Consider the following 23,270-nt stretch of genomic DNA (forward strand, 5'->3'; position numbering starts at 1 on the left):
TGGGGTCAGGGGACAGCATGAGGCCACAGGTCATCCACACAGCGATGCTATCGTGGAGGGTGACTGGGCGAGCCAGCCTCTTCCTTCCTTCCTTCCTTCGGTACCCACAGAACCAGAGGGCGCTAGGCGCCCAGCGTTGCCTTAGCAGCTGGAACTCTCTCTCTGCATTAATCTCCATAAGTGCCGAAAGCACCCAATCCCATTATGCTAAACTAGGAATGGAGAATTAACTGAAATGTTTGAATACAATTAGGTTAGAAAAAGTGGCTCATTATTAGCCCCATTATTAGCTGAGACAACGCAGAGGAGAGGTTGGGAGAGTCCCCCCTGCCCCTGTCACCCCCGTCTGACTGTGTTGGCAGCCCCAGGCCAGATGGAGCTGCTGTCACCACCTCCTGGCCTTGCTCTAGGAGTCTGAGGAACGGGTGGAGGCCCAGAGGGAAGGTGGGGGCAGGACGACTGAAGCAGGGCATCTGTTCACAGCGACCGGTCCCAGGCCCTTGAGGTCTGTACAGAGCCCTTCTACCCTCGGCCTGGACCCCAGACCAGCAGGTGCCCAGGCTGCCAGAAATCCCCCCATTAGAGCACAGGTCCAAAGAGTACCAGGGCCGACCTGATAAGCATCTCCTCGGCCAAACCCTTTGTTTTACAGAGGGAGAGAAGGAGGCCCATCAAAAAGTGAGTTATCTACACATTGTGAGGCAGCAACGGAGCCGGGACCTGAACTCCCAGCCCCAGTCCCTCACCAGCTGCCAGGTGGGTTTAGACACAAAGCCTTGGGGCTTTGGCCCGGAGGGTGCCCTTGAAGAGTTTGCCCAAAGGCTCTTGTTGCTGGGCTCTGAATGATGCCACGCCCCTTTTGCTCCCAGACCTCGGTTCTACAGGCAAGCACCTGGGCTCAGAAAAGAAATTGAGAACCCCTGGGAGGAGCCTTGGGTGGGTGTGCTGCTCTGACAGCTCCAGCTGTAGCCCAGGAGGGGCCTTGACCAGTGGTCACTGGCATGTCGGCAGCCCTGGCCCCATCTCCCTGCCTCCTACCAGTATGAGCCGCCTTAGATGGAGAAAATACCAGAGTCAGACAGTGGGGAGAAGGGCACCCCTAGGACTGCCCAGCTCCCAGTCAGGGGCGGGAGCAGAGGAGAGGTGCAGTAGGGGGTGCAAGGCTGTGAGCGAGAACCACAGGCACAGTGAGTTAGTAGGGGTCCCCGGGAGCGCGAGGCACAGCCAGGGCAGGTTTGCAAAGGAGTGTGGTGGGGCTAGGAGGAAGGCAGGGGTCACTCCCAGGGACACAGGCCTCCATGACAGAGGCCACCTTCAGCTGCTATAGCCAGGCCTGATCAGTGGGTCCTGACGGAAGGAGAGAGGGTGAGTGGAGGTAGGTGCCACAGGAGGCCGAGGGGAGCAGAGCTGGTTCTGGAGGCTGAGTGATCACTTGAGGCTGCCTTGCTTGCGCGGCAGCCCCGGTCTCTCCCTCCACCTGGAAGCTGGGCTGGACCCAGGTGTCTGGTCAGGACCATTTTCCTGATAATCAAAGACTCTTCCCTTCTGCCTTTCCCTGGGATATGGCTGCTCCGCTTCTGCTGGGGACAGCACAGGGTGGGAGTGGCGCTGGCAGGGAGGTATGGTGCACGTGTTTGATTCCAGCAGCCCCAGACTAGAGGGTGTGATTTCATCCCCATCACACCGTTGGGTAGACTGAGGCACTATCATCGCCACCCCCTGCAAGCTGATTGGAGATGCAGACGCTCGGGTCCTACCCTGGACCACTCTGTGAGAATCTCTAAGGTGGGGCTCAGTGGGGAATCTGTGTTTTAATATGTCCTCTGGGTGATTCTCAGGCACGGTGAAATTTGAAAAGCTCTAGTGTGGACCACACAGGACACAAGGTTTGGGAAAGAGGAATATGGGGTGATGTGAGCCCTTGTTTGGGGTCTCTGAGTCTTCATTACCAGCTGGAAGGGTGAGACACTGTTGTAACCAGTGTACATACCTGCCTGTGCCAACAGGAGCATGGCAGAATATCCGCGGAAGTGGGGGGCGCAGTGTGAGCGTAAAGAGAGTGTTTAGCATTAAGTGGGTATGTCAGGAGACCGTCTCGGGGGCCATGGGAATCTGCACGTGTTGATTCTTGGGGGAGAAGCCTCTGTGGGCCAGCCCTGTGGTATTTTGGCATGAGTGTGTATGTGTAGACACGTCAGCCTACAGACCAGGTGAACCCGTAAGGGAAAAGCTGAAGGCCACGTCCCCTCACCCTCCTCTCATTCCCTAACACATCAGGGACTCACAGTACAGCCTGACTCTGAGAGGTGGGGCCCAGGCAATCCAGACACAAAGCAGCTGGAGCCTCCTGAGCCCACAGATGGTCTCTCAATGCCAAACATCATAGCTCAGCACCGTGGGGACAGGAGATACCGACCCACCCAGGGCCTCAGGGGTGACCTCTCAAATGGCAGCTCAGGGGGTCCCCTTTGATCAGGCAGCCCAGCACCCACAGGGCAGCGTCTGCTGGAGTCAGGCTCCTGGGAGAATGCAGAAAAGTGGAGAAAGGTACAGCCCATGGTTCCCAGCCTGGAGTCCCAATCCCTCAGCAGCCTGAGGAGGCAGCCACGTGGGGGTCCTTAGGTTCTTCTCAATCTTTCTAAAGGCTTATAAGAACTCATATGCCTGTGCTAAGACCCCACAAGCTAATTTAATGGCAAAATGGTCTTTCTTTGCTATCGTTCAGTGTGAAAGCTTCTGCAGCTCAGAAGCTCTGATTAGCAATTATATGTGCCGTTGAAAAATAAAAACGGTGAAACAAAATCATAATTGAAGTGCTCTCAACTTCAATGACAGTCTTTTAAAATGTGGGGTCTGTTGGAGGAGATGACAAGGGGGGCCCATGGGGATGAACAGGCTGGGAACCGCTGGGTGGAGACATCAGAGGGTGTAACGAGGCACCACAACTCTGTCACAGATTCTCGAAACCTCTGAACCTCTGTCTGGGGGCTGTGCTGGGAGAGCAGGGGCCAAAGGACCAGGGGAGAGCAGGCAGAACCAGGAAGGCCTTCCCAGGGACACGGCTCTCAAAGAGAATGACCCAACTCACTCCCAAATCTTTGGCTTTTGGGGGAGAAGCATGTGGCTAACTCGGGCCTTTGATTCCTAATTCCTGCTGTTCGTAGCGATGACGTGGCCACTGCAATTACTTGACCATTAATGAGTCTGTTCAATTATTCATCGTTACATTTTTAAAACAAATGCGCTCCCTCTCTGCTCCTCTTATCCTGTTCACTTGGATCAACGTATCCCCTTCAGACAAAAGGAGGCAGGAGAGATTGCCGCTCTGATAATCGAACAGTGTGACCTGGGAGGAGGTGGCAGGGGGCTGGGAGCTCGGGCCTCGGAAGCCTGGCCAGACAAGGAGGGTCCACCAAGAGAAGCTGGATGGAGGGGTGTGCTAAGGCCCTCACCTCCTGTCCAGCTAGCACAGGCCTATGGGGTGCCATGGAGCCCGGCACCCCAGGGACCCTTAGCCCTCACCCTGAGAGGACAGAATCAGTGAGCCATGGAGAGGGAGCAAAGAGGATGCCGGCACACATGAGGCGGGCCTGACTGCCCGGGCCACACCCTGGAACCCACAACCCCAGACGCAGTACCTGGCGCCGCGCTGGCTGAGCTGCCGGAAGCAATTACATCGTCCAGCATTAGATCTAAAAGAACGAAACACGACATCGGTCACTGGCCGGACCAGGTGCGCTGGGCAGGGCCCCCTCAGCAGCTTGCTCCCCCTGGGCTCTGACCCTCACTCTTCCTACGAATAGGGCGTGCTGAGCAAGGGTGGCTTGTCCTGAGTGCCAGCCCCAAACTCGGGCACAGGGCACTCGAGGAAGCTGAGCAATTCGGCCAGCTCATCAGGGTCACAGGGGCAGGGAGTCGGAGGCATGGGGAGGGCAGGAAGCCTGTCCTCAGAACAGATGTCCACTCCTACCCGTGCTGCGGCCTCAGCAGCCCCTGAGAAGGCTGCAGACCCCGGAAGGGGAGCCAGCTGGTCAGGCAGGGCCACGGGTGCCTCCTGCCAAAAGAGTTCCACCTGCAGATGTCCTGCTGAGAGGGCAGACTGCAAGGAGGGGCAGCGTGGGAGCATGGCTGCTGGGGGCAGTGCGCCTGCCCAGCCTCAGCCGTCCACAGGGAGCCAAGATGGGGCCCCTAGCCCAGATCTGCTGCCCAGAGGCCAGTGTCCCCGCCCCGCCCACTGGAGCAGCCCCGCCTCTCACAGGGAGCGTGGGCTCTGTCCCACCCAACCTCCCCCACACCCCCCTACAGCCCTCCCCTCGCTCCAGGTGCCTTCACAGGTGGCAGGAGATAGAGCCAGGGGCTGAGGGGGGCACCGCAGCCCCCGAACCTCTTGGTAGTACTCACATTTCAACAAACCAAAGGGAAAACTCAGAGCACCTCATGGATCTTATCGGCATAAGAAAGACGGTTGTGAAAGGGTAGAGAGAGGAGGGGAAACCCACAGACCAAACAGAGGCAGACACACAAAGGCCTTGAGAAACCCACACATAAAGACACTTAGAGAGACGTGGGCAGTGACTGAGAGAGAGTCCCACAGATTGTCGAGTACCAGACAGAGAGGCAGGAGTCCTGCAGACGGGGAGGGGAGCCAAGCGCAGACACACGGGGAGACAACAGGACCCGCACGCCTGTCACCCCTCGCGTCCTCCCTGGAATCTGGGTGTCTTTCGCTTAGCCTCGGCCCGCCCACTGGCATGAGAGTGTGAGGAGGGAGGGGGTGGGGGCCTCACCCGGCCAATGGCAAGAGATGTTGGAGATCCAAGGTGAGGGGCTGAAGGGTCTAAGTCCAGAGCGTCATGACCTTAGAGTTCCTGTGACCTCAGACCTTCCCTGAGCTGAGGGAGTATTTTTGTACCGCTTGGCAAAAAAAAAAAAAGGACAGTCGGGAAGCCAGGGAGTTTTTCTGGAGATAGGGAGGAAGGAGGGGTCTGGGGTTTGCTCACGCCACGGTCCATCTGTAGGTTCTGCTGAGGCCTTGCCCAGCAGCTACAGACACTGGGTCGCCACAGGATGAAGACGCTTGCTCGCCAGCGCTGGGGCAGGCAAGGCTGGCACTTGGGCCAAGCCCGGGGTCAATGGGCACTGGCACGGGGCAAGGCGGCAGGATTTTCATCCCATGAGGCTCCTCGAGCTGGGAGGGACCGTGCATCAGCCCCCACCCGGCATCATCTGGGGAGCACAACGCTGAGACCGGGAGCCCCGCAGCGGGGTAGCTCCCCTGCCCTCACAGGGCTGAACTGGTCTGCTTCATGCAGGCTCTAGAGGCTGACATGCTCCCGAGGGGAAGGGGGAGGGGAGGGGGTGGGAGCATCTTCTCCCTGCCCCAGCCCCAGCCCCTAGCCCCTAGCCCCCTACAGTCGCAAGGCCAAGGTCAAGTACGACTCAGAGAGATGTGGAAAGACTACCGACCAGCCATCTGCTTCTCCTTACTCCTTCTCTTTTTCTCCAATCTCCGTAGACGCTTCTCCTCCCGCCGCCGGGCCTCCTCCTCCTCCTGGTGCTGCCGACACTTGTGGAAGTTCTCCACCACCACGCCCACGAACATGTTCAGGACAAAGAAGGCCACGATGAGCAGGAACGAGATGAAGTACAGCAGCATCCAGGGGTTGTGGTTCATGATGGGCTGGTGGGGAGCAGGAAGGACAAAGTGGAGACATTAGCGCAAGGGTAACTGTCACAGGTGCTGCCCTACAGCCTGCGTTCCTTAAGACAGGGCCTGTGCACTCAGTTACACAGACCCAGCAGGTGATGTAAAGGAATGATGTGGGTTTGGTGTTAGGCAGTAGGGAAAGGTGGGGACTGTGGCTAAATATAGAGAGTGGATGTTCTATCCAAAAGGGGCAGCTGCTTCTTTCATTCAGCTGACTCCTGCCCTTCAGGAATTCAAGCCCAGTGTTTCCAGATCTTTGGACTTCTCCTGAGCAGGCCCAAATCCAGATTTCCATGTAAAATTTGTCAATTTTTTTTTTTTTTTTTTTTGCATTACGCAGGCCTCTCACTGCTGTGGCCTCTCCCACTGCGGAGCACAGGCTCCGGACGCGTAGGCTCAGCGGCCATGGCTCACGGGCCCAGCCGCTCCGCGGCATGTGGGATCCTCCCGGACCAGGGCACGAACCCGCGTCCCCTGCATCGGCAGGCGGACTCTCAACCACTGCGCCACCAGGGAAGCCCAAATTTGTCAATTTCTAACTGCTTACCACTAATTCAAAAAGTTTTAAATATGTTACAAGCCAATAAAGCATGACCGGATTTGCCCGCAGGCCACCAGTTACAGCCTCTGCTGTAAGAGGTGATGCCTCTTGGATGGCATTTTGCCAACCTGCCTTGCTGTCTTTCTGTCCAAGCCTACACCCATCACACCTGGAGTTGGCCCACGGTGAGTGACCTGAGCGCAAAGATGGATCCTGCCCACCTCAGCCCTACCTGCTGGTCCACACCGACAGCATCCAGCCCATCATACATGATATCCACCCAGCCGTCCTTAGAGGCCAGCACGAACAGGGACATTAGGGCCTGCGGGGGTGGGGGGGGGAGGAAAGGACCACTTGAAACCTAGGATGCATGGCCAAGCCACCCACCACTTCCACCCAAAGCACCTCCTGGCAGTAGCTCGGGGGACCCTAGGCCTTCAGAGTCACGCTCCAGGCCCCGGGAGAGCTCTCTTTCCCAAGGCTCCTTGGCTGCTATGAAGCCAGAAGAGCCGTGGGAGATGACCTCAGCCAGGTAGAGCAAGGGACCCCAGAGTCCTGGAAATCCGGAAACCAAAACCAGGGTGGGGCAGGGAAATAAACCAGCAACGCTGAGCGAGCTATTTCATTTTCTACATTTCTGTTTCTGTGAATGTGGAGTGAGAAAAAGAATCATCTTGAAGATATGCCTGCACCTTGTACCGTGCTAAACAAATACACACCTCATCGCACTGTATCCTCACTGCTCCCCTCCAAGGAGATCCCATTAGGACCCATTCACTAGCTGAAGAGACAGAGGCGGGCCAGTTGCCCTGCATGCATCACTAAGCATGGACTTGTGTCCTCCCCAGACTCCTGCCACCACTCCCACCTCCACCTTGCAGCCTGGGGCTCACCTGGCCGAGGTTGTCAAAGTTGTACTTGTGCCGGACCCACCGGTAACTGGCCTCAGCACAGTCTGACTTGTTAGTGATGTTCCTGGTGTCCTCGCCCTGGCACACGAAGAACTTCCCTTTGAAGAGCTGAACACACACATACCCGGAGACAGAGAGAAGTGAGCTGTGAGCACAACAAGCCCAGACCAGCCCTGGGGCTTAAGAGCTCTGGGCACGCCCTGGGTGAGGGCCAGGTGCTCGGTCAGGTCAGAGAAACACTGACAGGAGCCTCCCCTGCAGGCACCCCTTTCTCCTTGGAGCAGAGGCCCTGGAGAGGAAGGAAAGGTCCTTGGGGAGGGCACTGGGAAAGGGTGGAAGGAGGGGAACAGTCATTCACTTTCTACAAAGGGGGAGGCCCGTGATTCTCCAAGTGGGGGCCCTGGACCAGCCTCATGAGCATCATCTGGGAATGTGCTCAAAAGTACAAATTCTCAGGACCACCCCCAACCCAGTGAGGCAGACACTCTAGGGGAGGGCCGAGGGATCTGGATTAATGGACCACACTTAACAGATGAGGAAAACTGAGGCTCAGAGAAGTAAATTCACTCATTAAGGCCATACAACCAGTAGGTGGTGGAAAGGGGGCTCGAGCTCGGGTCTTTCCGACTGGAAAGCTCACCCTCACTCCAGAACAGACAAGGCTATGACTGTGGGGAAGGGATTTGAGGGACAGGAGGACCAGGGGGCCTAAGTAGGCCAAAAGTAAGGGAAGGGGAAGGGGCACCGGGTGTGCAGAGAGGCACCACGCAGCCCTGGCAAACGTACACCAGACTGGTCTCTAGAGCCAGAGGATTCGAGGAAACACAAGAATACCCCGTCCCCAGGGCAGAGTGGATACCCCAAGAAGCCAAAGGAAGGGATAGGGATGGGGGTAGCCACCCAGGAGCTCCCTCTGGCCCAACAGCAGCCATCTACGCTGCAGCTGAAACGTCTGGAGCCTGGGGCGAGGCGGGGTGCTCCGGAAGAGCAGGACGGGGGGGCTCCCCTGGCTCCCGGAGGCGCCGGCTGAATCCTGCAGGCAGCTCCCTTTCTTTTTCCTCCAAAGCCAAGTTCCCTCCCTGGGACAGAGGCCAAGTTTCCCCAGCAGCCCCCACTTCCTGCCTCGTCTGGGGTCTGCACCCGCCTGCCTGCCAGCTCCCTGCTAACCTGGCCCAGCTGCCTGGGCCCTGGATCCCCAGGCCTGGCCTGCAGCCCACCCGCTCCAGCAGGGAAGGAAGGGAGGGGATCCCTGAGCAGACTGTGGGCCAAGGCCAGCGTCTGCGCTTGGAGTGGCGCGTGAGAGGGCAGAGCGGCAGCCTGCGTGGGCACTGGCCAGAGCCCGAGGCCCTGTCCCCTTTGTGGCCTCTTCCAGGTTCCCAGTTTTCTCCAGAATGCCCAGGAGGCAAAGGGGCCTGAGGCCTCGGGCTTCGAGGGAAGCATCCCTATTTATTCTTTTCTGGGATAAAGGTGGCGGCGGCACCCGGAGCCGCAGCGTCCCGGGGCCAAGAGGAAGGCTACTCCTCAGGTTTCTGCTGACAGGTGGCCCCAGACCCCCACAAACCTGCACCCCCAGGATGCCAAAAATGATGAAGAAGGCACAACAGATGACCACAATGTTGCCAATGGGCTTCAGCGAGGACATCAGCGTTTCCACCACCAGCTTCAGCCCCTGTGCCCGACTGATTACCCTGGGGAGGGAGGGAGGCGGGTAAGAGGGGTTCCCGGCTCAGACGCTCCCTTGCCCCTTGCCCTGCTTGCCACTCCCTCCCATCTTGGCTCACTTGTCCCCATCCTGGGCTCTAGCGGAGGGAAGAGGTTGACACTCCGGGCTTACACTGCAGACACCCCCCACCCACCCCCAGACCTCCACCTCCACTGCCAGGATATCAAAGTATTACCTGACGGGGCTGGGGTGCTGATTCAACCCAGGGATGCAGTGTGTTGTGGGGATGGGGAGATAAACTTGTGCGGAGCACGTAGAGGGCAGGCGGGGACGGAAGGGGTGGGGAGGTGGGTCATCACAGCCAGGAAAACCCTCGCTGGTCGGTCAGTATCCACCCCGTTCACGTCCCCACCCACGGAAATTCCCGACTCTGGGTGGGGGTCGGGGTGACTGCCTTATTGGTGAGCTCCCCTGCTACAAGTGTTACCTGGACCTGGCGGGTAGTCCCTGGGATTGGGGGGGAAAGAGGGGGAAAGCAGGAAACAAAGTCTGTCACTTCACGGGGAAGGCCAAGTGTCATCCCTGAGGGTACCACCCAAGGGAGAGCTGCAGCTGAAGGATGTGAGGGTCCTGCCTATGGCCACTTGTACTGTGCCCTGCAGGAGTATGTCACGTGGCGGGGGTCACTGAGGGGGGGTGCCCGTGGAGGGAGACTGCTGGGTCCGCAGTTAAACCCAGTGAGAGGCGATGTCTGGAGTGGGGGACAGGGCTCCCTGTGGGGTCACGGGCAGGAAGCAGGGGCAGGCGGGGTGCTGGCTGTTGGGGTGTGCCTGCCCAGGGCACCTGAGCGGGCGCAGGGTTCGCAGGAGCCGTAGCACCCTCAGCATGCCCAGGATCTTGGTGCCGCTGTCGGAGACCGTGGACACCAGGATGTCGATGACGGAGATGAGCACCAGCAGCCCATCCAGAACGTTCCAGCTGCTGCGCAGGTAGGCCTGCTCCCCGAAGCACCAGCCCAGCGCCACCACCTGAGGACGCCCGTGCGTCACCGGCACTGCCACCTCCCTGCAGTCAGTCCCCAGCCCTGCCCTCCATTTGTGACCCAGGCTCTCCACCCCCACCGAGCACCAGATGGCTCCAAACCAACGCCGACCCCACATCACCTTCACTGTCATCTCAGCCAGAAAGACTGCGGTGAAGATGTAATTGGAGAGGGTCAGGAAGATGCGTTCCTGTAAGAGAGAGTGGGCAGGTGTTGCCACTGGGACCCCCTCCTCGGGCCATGTCTGCTCTACACACGGAAGCCAGGAGCTGCCTCCAATGTCTGACTCAGAACGAAACCCCCCGCTCTCCCCAGCAAAGCAGACAATCTCCTTCCTGCTCTCCCCACCCCCCACTCAGACACACACACACACACACACACACACACACACACACACACACGGAGCCAGCGTCAAGCCCCGACTCACTTGCAGCTCTGGCCACAGTCCCACTCTTGCCCCTGAACAGAGCTGCCCCCCAACTACCTCCCGGAGCGGCCTTGAGGGGAGAGTGCTTCCCACCGCAGTGCTGTCATCTGAGCCCCGTATCTCAGACCCTATTCATCAATTCCTTTCTTAAAACTGGAGCAGGATTTAGCTTGATCTCTTGACGCCCCATCCGACTCTCCTCTGCTCCACGCACTTGCTTTCCTGCTGTGTGCCCCAGAAACGGAGCCGCAGGGCAAGCTGGGGGCCTGAGTACAGGCTGTGCGTCCCCAGGCACCATATTTATGCCAGGCATAGGGTGAAGCAGGGCAGGAAAGAAGGCGACCCAATCCCCTGATATCTGTGGGCTGATTCCATCGTTGGGTGGCCAAGAGAGGGGTGTAGAGAGCTGGAGAGGCGGCGGCAGGCAAAGTGTGAGTGTCAGAGGGAGTGAGAAGCAGCGAAAGGGGAGAGGGAGAAGCACACACGTGACAGAGCTAGAGATGGAGGGGTTGAGTGGGAAGGTGGGGGAGAGACGTGGCCACAGTGAGTTCTGAGGCAGGGCCCTGGGCAGGAGGCAGACGAGGGGGCCAGTGTGACCGGCCACCCTTGCTCCAGGGCTGGGGGTCCCCGGTGCTGTGCTCTCTCACCTATTCCCAGGCTGGCCCTCCACTCCCCAGGCTCCCTTCACCACCACCACCACCCGCCCCCCACACTGGCCTGGCTGGAGCCCACGCTAATGGAAAACAGAAGCCCCAGAAATGTCGAAAACTGAACATTGGTATGCGAGGCAGCAAGGAGGGGTGGAGACCACCTCCGAGCTAGTGGTGAAAGAGGCCAGGAGGGGCAGCAGAGCCCCCCGCCCTTCTAGGACCTGGATCGCTGTGGGGCGACAGGCTGAGATGCCCGGCTGGGGAGAGACAGCTCCCAGGACCGGCTGGGCCCATCCTGAAGAGGTCAGGCCCGGGGGAGTATGTCCAGATGCGCCGGCCCATGGCCTCTCCTCTCCTTCCGAGGAGGACTGGCAGGTTCACAGCCAAGCAGAAGTGACCAGTGGTCCTCCAAATGCCCCTGAAACCCTACTTGCCTGTGACCTGGCAGTACCCTGAGGAGCAAAGGGCAGCTTCCCTCCCCGACGTGGCACCGCCAATGGGGCAGATTGGGCAGGATGCCTCCCCGTCAGTCACCAGGTCCTGGAGACCCTCTGCCACTCAGCCCGGCCAGGGCCAGTCTCACTGCTGGCCTCACCATGACACTCACTGACTCACATACAGGCCTCACAAGCCCCTGGTGCGTGAGGACAGCCCATCTGCAAACAGCTGGGTGCCACGAAGCTCACTTTTCCCCAGGCAAGCGAGGAGAAAGGCCCACTCCCCCAGCTGGCTGCTGTGTCACAGAAGGGAAACGGAGGCTGGCGGGGGACACAGGAGGCATCCTGGGGCATCGGTTGCGCGGGTCAGAGTCAGAGATTCCTGGCTCCCTGCCTCCGTGTCTCTCTGGGCCTGCCTGCCCGCCTGGCTCGCTGCATGGGTGCTAACCCGCTCATCCGGGAGGGCTGGGCGCCAAGCAGGCGCTCCGAAGCCGCTGTGTCAGCCCCAGTGACTCACAGCACTGTGGGGGTCGATCTTGGGGCGCTCCATGGCGATGGTGATACAGTTGAGGAAGATAATGACGAGGACCACATGGTCGAACATCTTGTGGGTGATGATTCGGTGACACAGGAGGCGGAACCTGCTCCGGGACAGAGGCAAAGGCTGAGTCGGGGGGAGCAGGAGGGGGGAGACAGCAGTAAGGGGCACTGCCCCTACCCACCCTGGGCCCTCCCATCCCCAGGCCCCGCTCTCATCCTCCCCAACATCAGGGGACACTTCTAGCATCCCTGGGATGGAGCTGCAGGAGAATTTCCCACGAGAAGGAGAGGTTGGGGTGCAGGTCAGGGACCCTCTTGCTGACCTTGACTGAGGAGGGAAGATGTAGGCAGACCAGGAGTCTCGCTCCAGGCAGCAGGCAGGGAGCCGGGCCCGGACCCACGCTCTCATCCTTTCCCCTTTGCTCTGTAGAAGGATGGCCCGGGATGTGAGCAGGGCCAGGCCTCCAAGTTCCTGATCCCTGGTTCCTCAGCGGCCCCGTGGCCCTCACGCCTGGTCTACCCTCTCCACTCTGGCCCAGCCCTATGCCTGGCTTCTCTTCCTGTATTCTTAAAACCACCGCAGCATCTCCCCAAAGCCCCCCTCAGCCCCCGAGCGTGCCTCACTTCCTTCATCTCCCCAACCCCTCGCTTCCCCCGGGCCCTCCTCTCTTCCCGTCTCTGCCTCCAGCCCAGCCCCCTGCCTGCGTCCCCTCCTTCCCTCCCCGGCGGGCTTGGAAGCCACATCAATTATCAGACACTGTCCCCATCACAGCTGCCTGTTCGAAGACACACCTGGCATGAGGAGACACTGGACCTTTCTCACATGCTAACCCTGGGGTCCCAGGTCCCTGAGCCCCATCCCCAGGGTTAACGGTGGTGGTGAGGGGGTTGGGAAGAGGGTGAATGGGTAAAAGTGGGTGTGAGATTAAGGTTTGTGATGAGGTAGAGGTGAGAGAGGGGGACAGAGGAGGGTATCAGTTTGGAGAGATGAGTGATGGGTCTTTCTGAGTCACAGTGGGAGGGCCATGAAAGATTCATACACATCTGCCCGAAGCCATTCTTATCCACCAAGGATGCAGAGCTGCAGACCCAGGCATGACAAGGATCTGGGGCTTGGTGGGACGGGCAGAGGGAGAAAGGGGCTGTTTGAAGCCTGGCTTCAGGGATGATATCCCTCGAGATCCTTTGGGCGTGATGGTAACTCCCTGAATGCCATACAACTGGGAGGGGGTCGTCCAGTCCTGCACCAGGTCAGGCACAGCTCCCCTCACTCAAGGTCAGGGGTGAGAGGTCACTGTGCCCACAGGGGCCTCACCAAGTTGCCCTCGTCATCGCCATCGTCCCCATCCAGTGGGGGATCGTCGGGCCGCAGGGCCCGGGTCAGGCGTCCTGGAGCTGACTTGCCGTTGCAATCCTGGTGCTCAGAGGCTGAGCTGCGGCCACTGGCTGTGCGGTGCAGCCCGGGCACCTGCAGTGTGTCCGGCAGGTCAAAGGAGCTCTTAGCTTCCCGCTCCAGGGAGCCCCTGCGGCGGCGGTCACTGCCCGCTGGGCTGGCGCGCTCCTCTTCCGAGCTCTCCTGCTCATCCTGGCTCTCCTGGCCGTCGCCCGACAACAGGGACCTCCGCTCCCCACTCGGGCTCCTGCGCTTCAGGCTGGGGGCGCGGCCAAGGCTGTTCCGGCTGGAGCGCCTGCTAGTCCAGCGGCTCGCTGCGCTCCAGGGACTGTGCGGGGAGCTGCGGGCGCTCGGCTGGGGGCCGAACAGAGGAGAGAGTGGTCTTAGCCAGGGCCTCATGGCCCCATGCCCTTTCACATGCATCCTGGCTCCTGTGAGCCTCTCTGGCCTCACATCAGGGACAGAGGTATGAGCAGGAGACTGGACCTGGATGCCCGGACTCACACCATCTGTGCGACCTTGGGCAAGTCACTAACCCTCTGCGTGCCTCAGTTCCTCATCTGTAAAAGCGATATGACCCTAGCACCTGTTCCTCATTTAGGTGAGTGGCAGTATAAAATCACAGTGAGAGCGTGGGCCCTGACACCAACCTCCTGGATTAAAATGCTGGCTCTGTCGCCTGCTCACTGTGGAGCTTCCCACAGATCACTTTGGCAATCTGAGACTCAGGTCCCCCTCTGAAAAATGGGGATGATACTGGTACCTACCAGATGGTTGCTGTGAGGACCACGTGCATTAAGAACACTTATAAGCAATGTCTAGAACAGTGTCTGGCACAGAATCAGTAACTGGATGGGGTTTGCTATTATTAAGATGAGGTATTATTAAGATGAGGCATTCCCTCCCGTTTTACAGAGGGAAATGAATATCATCCAAGGACACTCGGGGAACAGAAGAAATAGAATTAGAACTCTGCTCTTTTGCCCCCAAGGCCAAGGCTCCTGCGTCTGCCTGCATTACCAGCCCTGCTGACGCCCCCGGGCCTTGTCTACGCCGTGGCTCAGGGGCTGTCTCCCTAGGCCTGCCCATTCCACCTCCCTTCCCTCCTGATGTCTGTACATCTCCCACTGTCGGGCCCCCACATGCACCTCTTACCGGTGACTTCATCTCGTGGGGTGCCCCCGGTTCGGCCGACCCACTGCTGCTGGCGCGGCGGGACGCGGGGCCCAGAACCTCGGCCAGGCCAGTGCTGGAGCTCTTGGGCAGCGACATGGGTGTGGCGGCCGTGTGGATGATGAGAGGGGGCAACAGGCTCCTCCGCAGCTCCGGGTGCTCTCCCAGAGACACCACTGCAGGGGGAGAGACGGAGAGACCCTGAGTCCACTCAAGGCTGGCCTAGAGCCAGGGGCTGCCCCCGCAGAGAGATACTCACAGGCCAAGCGCTTCTTCCTGTCCCCATCGCCATCCAGGCTGGGCGAGAAGAAATCGGGCTCTGACTCGGACTTGGTGGCATCTCCCTAGGGTGGGAGAGCAGCGGGCCATTAGGAACCTGGCCGGGCAGGGGTTGGTAGGGTGGACCGAGGTCTCCCTGTCTTCACACGCACACACCACATATAGGCCACAAGGAACCAGCAACCACGGCACGAGGCATGCACTGGCTCAGGCCAGACCACCCAGGCTTGGAGCCCAGGGCTCTCAAGGGCCTGTGATACCTCAGAGAAGCCCACGGCTATCCCCAGAACCCACAGCACAACCATCATGGCTGGGACTGGCTTCAAGAATGGCTGAGAGGAGAGGGGATAGCCTGGCAGGCAGGTGGCACAGGCCAGAGGGAGCTGGGGACCTGGATGAAGTAGTCACTAGAGCCTCATTTCCAAAGGCCACTTGTGCCCTCTGCCTTCCCTCCATGGCTGCCCTCCCCTGAGCCTCAGACCCAAGGCCCCAGAGAAAAATTGAAGGACCCCAGACAGAGCAGCTCAGCCCAAGGATGCCACTTCAGTCCCTCTACTTCTTCCCTCCATCTTCCCCAAGCCCCCACCTTCTCACCTGGCCCCATTTTTACCTCTCTCCCTGTCTCTGGGACAGTTTTTTCTTCCTCCTTAGCAGGTCAGTAGGTTCCCCCGTAATTACACACTTCTCCTTAAGAAGTTATTAAGAAATACTTGATTGCTACTTTTGATAAGGACATAAATATTGCGTAATTGGCATCTCAGGGGATCATTTTCATTAACTCAGTTTACATCCCTAACGAGGCCTTTAATTATCAAGTGGGATCTCCAGGGGGCTGCTTGGGATGTGCAGCACCATGGGGTCCCATGGCAACCCTGGCTTTGCCCGAATTCTGGTGCCAGTGCAGGAAACAGCAGGGCACAGGCTCAGTGTGGGGGCCAGGGGAGGAGCATGCCCCCGAGTACCTGCTGGACCTTCTGGGTGGTCAAGGGGCCAGAGACACAGAAGTAGATTTTAAATTCTGGTACATTCTGGCAAGAGGCACACCTACCCCCACATCCTCCAAAGCCTTGTTCTGAGCTGAGACAGCTTGTGGGGTCTCCAACAGAGGCTCAAGGCAAGGAGGAGAGGAGAGAGATGGGGAAGCACACGGTCTGCGGCCACAGATCCCGACTTCACTGAGACCCGACGACCCAGACTCCTCGGGGACCGCAGTGGAGGTACACACATGCGGTGTACCACACACGTGCACACAGAGGATTCTAAGTCCCTTCCTTCTCCGGCCCATCCACTGGTCTGGTGGGACGGATTGGCGCCCTTTGCGGGTGAACAGGGCAGAGGCAAGGAGGCCCTCCCCTCAAATGTCCTCAGGGGGAAGGGACTTAAAATCAAAGCAAACCTCACGACACCAAGGACCACCATGGCCACCACAGGTTGCACAGCAGCTGAGCGTGAACACAAGCACAGACACGGAGGCAGAATGGGGGCATGGGGCACGGGGGGCATGCCGACTCATGATCGCATACCTACCCCCTGGGAGTCGACAGGCAGCTGAATACAGCTTAACTGTCCACTCGCATCTTCCCGTTTGCTGATTTCCTACAGGGAGAGGGGGAGGCAGGGGACGGGCGCTGGTTACAGGCGCCGGGCTTTCAAACAGCAGCAATGTTGAAAGAGGAGGAAGAAAAGGAGGGGTGCAAACCCAACAGTGGGGGAAATGAGACATGGGGTGGGGGAGGAGAAGAGAGGGAACAGTATGGCCTTCCAGAATTCAACCACAGGCCCTGGAGCCAGAATGAACCTGAAGGGTGAGGGCAGAGGCCACAGAGATGGGAACAAGGGCAGGGAAGGAGACCGAGCCCTCCATTAATCCTAATAATACCAGCTATCATTCACTGGGGGCGTGGCAGGCATCACACAGCTGCTGCATTAACACTGGCTCACCTCCTCTCCAGGTGGGAAGGAGGTGCAGCTAGCACCATCTTAGAGAGAGCACCTGAGGTTTGGAGAAGTTAAGAAAACTGCCCCAAGTCACACAGAGACTAAGAGATGCATCTGGGCCTCGTACCTGAGTCTCCAGCTCACCTTTCACTGGCTCTGAAGCAGCCGGCCGGGAGGGTGGGAAGGAGGGGTGGGTGGAAGTATAAACAGCCCAGCTGGCCCGGTCCTCTAGGCGACCCCCTCCCACCTCTTGGCAGGGTGGCAAGGCCAGCAGGGGGCCACCCTTGAGGCCTCCTGCTGGTGACGCCCAACAAAATGGGGGTGGCCACTGCTTCCACTGAGGTAGGTGGCCTCGTTTGTAAAAGAAGCAGGTCATCACAACAACAAAAGCCTGCCTCTTCTGCCAGATGGCGGGGCTCCCTCACAGCCACATGTGCGCACCCTGAAACTCCGTACCGCTGAGGGCAGGCCACTGGCACTGAGTGACCAACCTCCCCCCCGACCCAGGACTTTACAGGACAGTGAGAAGCTGGTCCAGCTCCTCACATGGGCACTTCAGGGCCATGCCGCTGCCCACCCTCTTGAAGAGGGGTTGATCCTGAAATCCTTTCTCCGTCCCACCCCAGACCCAAAGCATCATGCCCCGAGTGGGACTCTCTCCCAGGCACTTGTCGAGGAGTGTATGGCCCCAGGCCCTGGCCAATCCCTCATGCTGGGGCAGCCACAAGCCCCCAGCAGGGCCAGAGTGACCAGGCCAGGCCCAAAGGCCAGGCTGCTCTCCATTCCCACACGCAGCCTTTGCCACTGCCTAGCAACCATGCCGGCTCAGCGGCTCTCGGTTTAACAAGGTGTCTGCTGGAAGGACCAGTGATGGGGGGCTGCTGCCCGTGCTGGGCGTTTCCAAGACTGCCGAGCTGGCTGAAAGGCCACTTGAGGGCGGGAGATAGGCTTGGGGTGTTTTCCATTTCCACAGAGTTCCACAGGAATTTTTCTGCGAGAATGTTAGCTGTCGGGAACTGTGGTTTGGACGAGGCTGAAGGACCCCTGTCCCCACTCAGCTCCTCTTCCCACAGGCCAAGAGCAGTGGCCAAGTGGTGGGTCTCCATACAGACCTTGATTCTTGTGGAAGCACGTTGGCACCCTTAACCCTTCAGGCCCCAGGGAAACCCCAAATAAATGTCCCATCCCAGGGAGAGTACCAATGTCCCTCCCTCCCATCAAGAGGCCCAGCCATCACCCGAGGCAGGGCCTGCCTTCCCGACCTGCTGCCCTCCCTGCCACCCAGCGGGGAGGAAATGCGATAATGGGTAACTACGGAATTACAACGGGAGGAGGCCAGTGTGGGAGAGATACACCCGCACCCACCAGCCCAGCCCAGCCCACGGGGGAACAGCCTTCCCTCGCAAGGCTGGGAAAGAGTCAGAAAATAGATTTTTGTTTTTCCACCGTGTGCTGGGTATTTATAGACCAGGCCGCAGCGGGAGTTTCCATCCGGGTCACCCAGAGAGAACTGGACCGAGAGCTTCTCCACACCCGACCTGGAGCATTTCTAGGTTGAGTCGACCTGCCCTGTGCTAGGCGCTGGGATGCTGGGCTGGGCCTGGGGCTTGGGTGGGAAGAGGGGCTGAGCTAAGGGAGCAGAGCGGGGTGCGGCCCTTCAGGCAGAGGCTGTGTCCTGGCAGGGCAAGGGCGAGATCAATGTAAATCAATATTAATTGATGACGCTGCCTGTGACGAAGGTGATGGAGACTGGGCTGGAAATAGGATGCTCATCTCTGTCACGCCGGCAGCTAATTGGGCTCATTTCTCACCCTGGGCAGCTCAGCCCTGCCCGGGCGCTGGTGGCATCTTCACCAGCTCAGCCAAAGCTCAGATGACTTGCTTGCAAGCTTCCCCCACCCCTCGGCTCAGATGGGTTCCCTCCAGATGTCCCCGAGCGCACCTGTGCTCAGGGATCCAGCTGCACCGTGTGCCAACACTCACCCCGTCCAGCTCTCTAGGGAAGCACCTTGCCGGCTTTGTGGGGGAAGCCCACTCGGCAGCTAACCTTGGATCCAGAGACGCTCTGCCGCGACAACCACCGGGTCTCTCGAGTGCCGAGGGGCTGCCTGAAACCCAGAACTCCCACTCCTAGTTCCCCAGCCTAGTCTGAGGGGCACATCCTGCAGAACCTCCCAGGACACCACAGCTCCGGCGGGGCCGCCGATTCCTCCTGGAAGTGGACGGCTGAGGGCAGGGGGTTACCTCCGCCTGGAAGCCCTCCACCAGAATGGCAACGAGCAGGTTGAAGAGCACGTAGTTGCCAAAGGTCATGAGGGCAATGAAGTAAAGAGCAGCCCAGGAAGATGTGGAGGCCATTCCATTGTAGAGCACCTTGTTCCAGTCCTCCTGGGTCAGGATCTGCCGGCCGAGGATGGGAGTCAGGGCCTTCACCGGGGGCACCCCACCACCCTGCCCACCCTGCCCTGTTACCCTGGCACCTGAAAGACAGTGACGATGGCCCAGAGCAGGGAGTCAAAATTCTTCCGGTCCGGCAGCGTGTCCCCATCCCTCTCAGATGCAAATTTGCAGCCAAAAAGATGCATACCCAGGATGCTGAAGACATAGGAGCCACAGGATGGGGATCAGGGCCCCAGCGAACCCCGCCCCTCAGGCCCTCATCCCGCTGGCACGGATGCCGCACCTGCCTCACCTGAAGATGAAGATGAAAAGCATGAGCAGCATGCAGAAGGTGGCCACGTTGTCCATGGTCTTCATGAGCACCACGAGCTGCCGCTGCAGCGCCGGCAGGAAGCGCACCAGCTTCAGCACCCGCATCAGGCGGAAGGTCCGCAGCACCGACAGGCCGCCCCCCTGCTGGCCCACGATCTCCCACACGCTGCAAGGGGCGGGCGAGGGGCGGGTGGCCCGAGCCTGAGCCTGAGCCTGAGCCCGCTGCATACTCACCCTCCTCCTGCCCCGTCCTTTAGGAGGGCCCAGCAGCACCTGAGGGGCTGGACTGACCAGCACTGAGAAAGCGGGCAGCAAGGGGCCCTCGGGCCTCCAGGCAGGAGCTGGAAGATCTGGGTGACAGCTCCAGCCCTCCCCACCCTCCCCTCTAGGCCAGTCCTCTCCCTCAATCGGCCAAAGCAGCAGCCTCAAGTTATGGAATGTTTGCTTTGTTCTCTTCTAATGAAATCTAAAGCCAATTCCAATAAAGCAGTTCTTCTGGCCCAGGGCCTGGGGGATGTGGGGGGCAGTGGAGCGCTTTCCCAAGGTCTCGGAAACCCTAAAGCAAGTTGCCAGCATCTGCGACAGTCTCCAAGCGCTTCGTAAGCGGGGACAGCTGGCTGGGCCTTACACCTCCTCCAACTCCTCTCCAAAGCCAGCTCCCCAGTCCTTGCCCACCCCAGGTCTGCATGGGGTCGAAGACAAGGAGTGGAAACGAGAGCAAAGACTTCAGAGGGGCCCAGCCAAAGCGGATAGGAGGCCACGTTCCGCGTGAGCAAGGTGAGGCCGAGGGAGAGGGTGGAGCGCAGCGTCGGGGGCGTGGAGAGAATCCTCAGCTGGGGGAGTGGAGAGCCTGTGGGCCAGTGGGGCCTGATTCCAGATCCCTCCCCCCCGGAGGAACAGGCTGTGTGGCTCCTCGCCCCAGGCTACCCCGAGGACATTCCTCAGGCGAGAAGCAGCAGAGGGGCCGTCATACCTGATGACAACAATGACTCCGTCAAAGATGTTGTAGGGGTTCTTGATGTAGCCAAAGGGACCATACACGAGCAGCTTCAGTAGCATCTCCAGGGCAAAGAGGCTGGTGAAGACGATGTTGCTGATTTCCAGGGCGTTGGTGAGCTCCTCAGGCTGGAGGACAGGGTGGGCATAAAGCAGCCGAGGCTTGTCCCTGAGCCCTTCATCCCAGTCCTCCCAAACACCTGGCCACATGGAGAGGGGGAGAGGGAACAGCAAGCAAGCCAGTGGGTGGGAGTGGGGGTGTTGGGAGAGGGGAGTAGTGGTGCTGAATGCTCAGGCTAATGGGGAGGACCCTCCCCCAAAGGGTCCATGAGAAAAGGCACTCAGGGGTGGCCACTGCACAAAGCCCCCAGCCCCTGGCCATTTCCAGCTCTGAGTCTCAGACCCTGGGGCCACAGGCTCAGGGGAGGCCTATGCTGTGGGTTCTGCCCACCTCCTACTGGGTGCTCCGAGACCCATCCTGTCCTGTGCTACCATGTCAGTTCAGCAGGCCCAGGCCAGCAGTGCACTGATGCTGGCCGGTACCAGAGGGTGATTGCCAAGACCTCACACACATACACAGTCACACAGCCATGCGCAAATCACACGGGCTCTACGATTACTCTGTGGACTTGGCAGCGTTCTCCTGGACAACCGTTGAGATGTTGCTTTCTTCCAGACACGCACACACTGCATACAGGTACACACAAACACACACAAATGCATACATGCACACACACATATACATAAACACACGAACAAGTATACACACGCAATACCTGCGTGCATGCACACAGAAGCATGTACACACAAACACACTGATGAGCAGAAGGGGGACCCCAGGAAGGGTTGTCACAGGTGAGGTGGCACCTGGAGCTGCTACCCGAGTCTAGGACACCCAGGTTAATCCTCCGCCTATCCTGTCAGCTCACTGTGTGACTGACCTTCAGCAAGATCCTTAACCTCTCTGGTAATTACTTTTACGCTCCTACCCAGGGTCTGGGATTGGGACTGAGGATACAACCTGGAGAGGTCATCAGAACTGATGACAAACTTTCCTTCGTCTGCTATTCCAGTGCAGAATATTAAGTACCTCCTCCCTTTTAATATTAAGTACCTACTGCATAATCCACCAGGTACTGCAAAATCCAGCAGGTATGCAAAAACATGCCAGGTGTGCTCCCTGCCTCCTAGGAGCTCAGAGTCTAGCTGGAAACAAGTTGTACACACACAAAACAGCTGAATAACCACAAGAGACCTTAGATGCTTTGGTGCCAAAAGAAATTATCCAGACAGTGAATCCAGGAGTCCGGGGGAGAGAAGGTGAGGGAGGAACACACTGGGAAAGCCTTAGTCGGGGGGCAGCACTTGCAATGAACTCTGAGGGTGAGTGGGGTCTCTCCAGGCAGAGGGAAGGGGAAGGCATCACAGGGTCGAGCCAGAGAATGAGCCATGTCTGGGGAGAAAGGGAGGGGCCTGGCCAGGCTGCAGGCTGCAGCTGCAGAGTGAGATATGAGCGGCTCAGCGGAGCCCACTGCCCACCTGATGAGGTGTCTTGACCACCCAAAAGCCCAAGATCCGTAGTAGCTACTCAAGAAGTTTGAATTAAATAACCAAGTGAAGCCCTTAGTCCCTCAGGCACCTCCCCCCGTTTACTCAGCTGCCTCATCTGGCCGGCTGCCCAGGTAGGTCACCCAAACATGGAGCCAGGCCCTGGGCACCGCCAAATGTATCCTAATGGCCCCAATATGTGTGGCCAGCCTGGGTAGGAGGGGGTAGAGCTGGAAGGCAGGGTCTTCTGATTGACTAGCAGGTGAGGGGCATTTGGGGTCTCAACAGCTACTTAGAAGGAGAGAAGCTCTCAGCCCACGGATGGATTCTCTCCAAAGACAGGTCTGGGGAGCAGGGCCGGGGTCAGCAGGCGGGGCCGAGAGCCAGCTATCCAGAGAGCCAGTGGCTGTCGTGGGGGCCAGTGTGGCATGGAGCCCGTTGCTCCAGCAGATCTTGAGTGAGATTTTGCTCTCAGACTGTGAGTGGGGGCATGCCACCTGACCTAGCAAATAGGGTTCACAGGGAGACAGGACCTTCGGTCCCTCCAGTGGGAGCACAGTGCAGGTGGTGGGGAAGGGGCCATGGTCAGGACAATTAAATCCCAGAGCTCAGGGACTTCCCTGGGGGTCCAGTGGTAAAGAATCCGCCTTCCAATGCGGGGGACGCAGGTTTGATCCCTGGTCGGGGAACTAAGATCCCACATGCCGCGGGGCAACTAAGCCCGCCCGCCACAACTACTGAGCTCATGCGCCTCAACGAGAGTTTGCGTGCCGCAAACTACAGAGCCCACACACTCTGGAGCCCGCGTGCCACAACTAGAGAGAGAAAACCCGCACGCCACAGCTAGAGAGAAGCCCGTGCGCCACAAAGAAGACTCCGCATGCTGCAACTAAGACCTGATGCAGCCAAAAAAAAAAAGCCCAGAGCTCAGACCCTCCTCCTGACTAAGCGGGTCTCCCACTTTCTGCTCCCAAGTGCCGTCTGTTCCAGAAAGCCATGGTCGGTGAACCTGCCTCCCTGTCACTCTGCAGGCTGCCCAGTTGTCCATCCTTGGATTGGATAAAGATTGGATTGGATTGGTAAGCACGGGCCACACTGGTGCGATGCTCTGTGGGTTCCCAGGCTCAACGTGTGTCTCACCTTGTGCCATCCACACAACAGCCCCCCCCCTCACATCCACACAACAGCCCCCCCTCACATCCACACAACAGCCTCCCCCCTCACATCCACACAACAGCCTCCCCCCTCACATCCACACAACAGCCTCCCCCCTCACATCCACACAACAGCCTCCCCCCTCACATCCACACAAC

The 23,270-nt window shown here is 59.0% G+C and overlaps 1 protein-coding gene across 7 annotated transcripts in view; it reads right to left on the reverse strand.

Annotated features, from left to right (window-relative positions):
• CACNA1G (calcium voltage-gated channel subunit alpha1 G) overlaps window positions 1-23,270 on the reverse strand; it is a 62,846-nt gene that overhangs the window by 12,720 nt on the left and 26,856 nt on the right. For 4 of the 7 annotated variants that reach the window (XM_029211336.1, XM_029211329.1, XM_029211331.1 and 1 more), the window contains 16 exons: window positions 20,387-20,538; window positions 19,394-19,579; window positions 19,182-19,296; window positions 18,946-19,101; window positions 14,744-14,828; window positions 14,467-14,660; window positions 13,234-13,665; window positions 12,242-12,342; window positions 11,896-12,019; window positions 9,986-10,054; window positions 9,666-9,850; window positions 8,721-8,847; window positions 7,142-7,267; window positions 6,481-6,570; window positions 5,488-5,680; window positions 3,639-3,692 (listed from right to left, as the gene is read on the reverse strand). In XM_029211336.1, coding sequence (XP_029067169.1) covers window positions 3,639-3,692; window positions 5,488-5,680; window positions 6,481-6,570; window positions 7,142-7,267; window positions 8,721-8,847; window positions 9,666-9,850; window positions 9,986-10,054; window positions 11,896-12,019; window positions 12,242-12,342; window positions 13,234-13,665; window positions 14,467-14,660; window positions 14,744-14,828; window positions 18,946-19,101; window positions 19,182-19,296; window positions 19,394-19,579; window positions 20,387-20,538 — 2,389 coding nt within the window. Of the gene's footprint in view, window positions 1-3,638; window positions 3,693-5,487; window positions 5,681-6,480; window positions 6,571-7,141; window positions 7,268-8,720; window positions 8,848-9,665; window positions 9,851-9,985; window positions 10,055-11,895; window positions 12,020-12,241; window positions 12,343-13,233; window positions 13,666-14,466; window positions 14,661-14,743; window positions 14,829-16,290; window positions 16,360-18,945; window positions 19,102-19,181; window positions 19,297-19,393; window positions 19,580-20,386; window positions 20,539-23,270 lie in introns of all 7 variants that reach the window. The other 3 variants (XM_029211334.1, XM_029211333.1, XM_029211332.1) reach the window with 1 other exon arrangement.

This window comes from Monodon monoceros, unplaced genomic scaffold (genome assembly GCF_005190385.1).
Source record: "Monodon monoceros isolate NGI ecotype Baffin Bay Population unplaced genomic scaffold, NGI_Narwhal_1 Super_Scaffold_9, whole genome shotgun sequence".
Lineage (NCBI taxonomy): Eukaryota > Metazoa > Chordata > Mammalia > Artiodactyla > Monodontidae > Monodon > Monodon monoceros.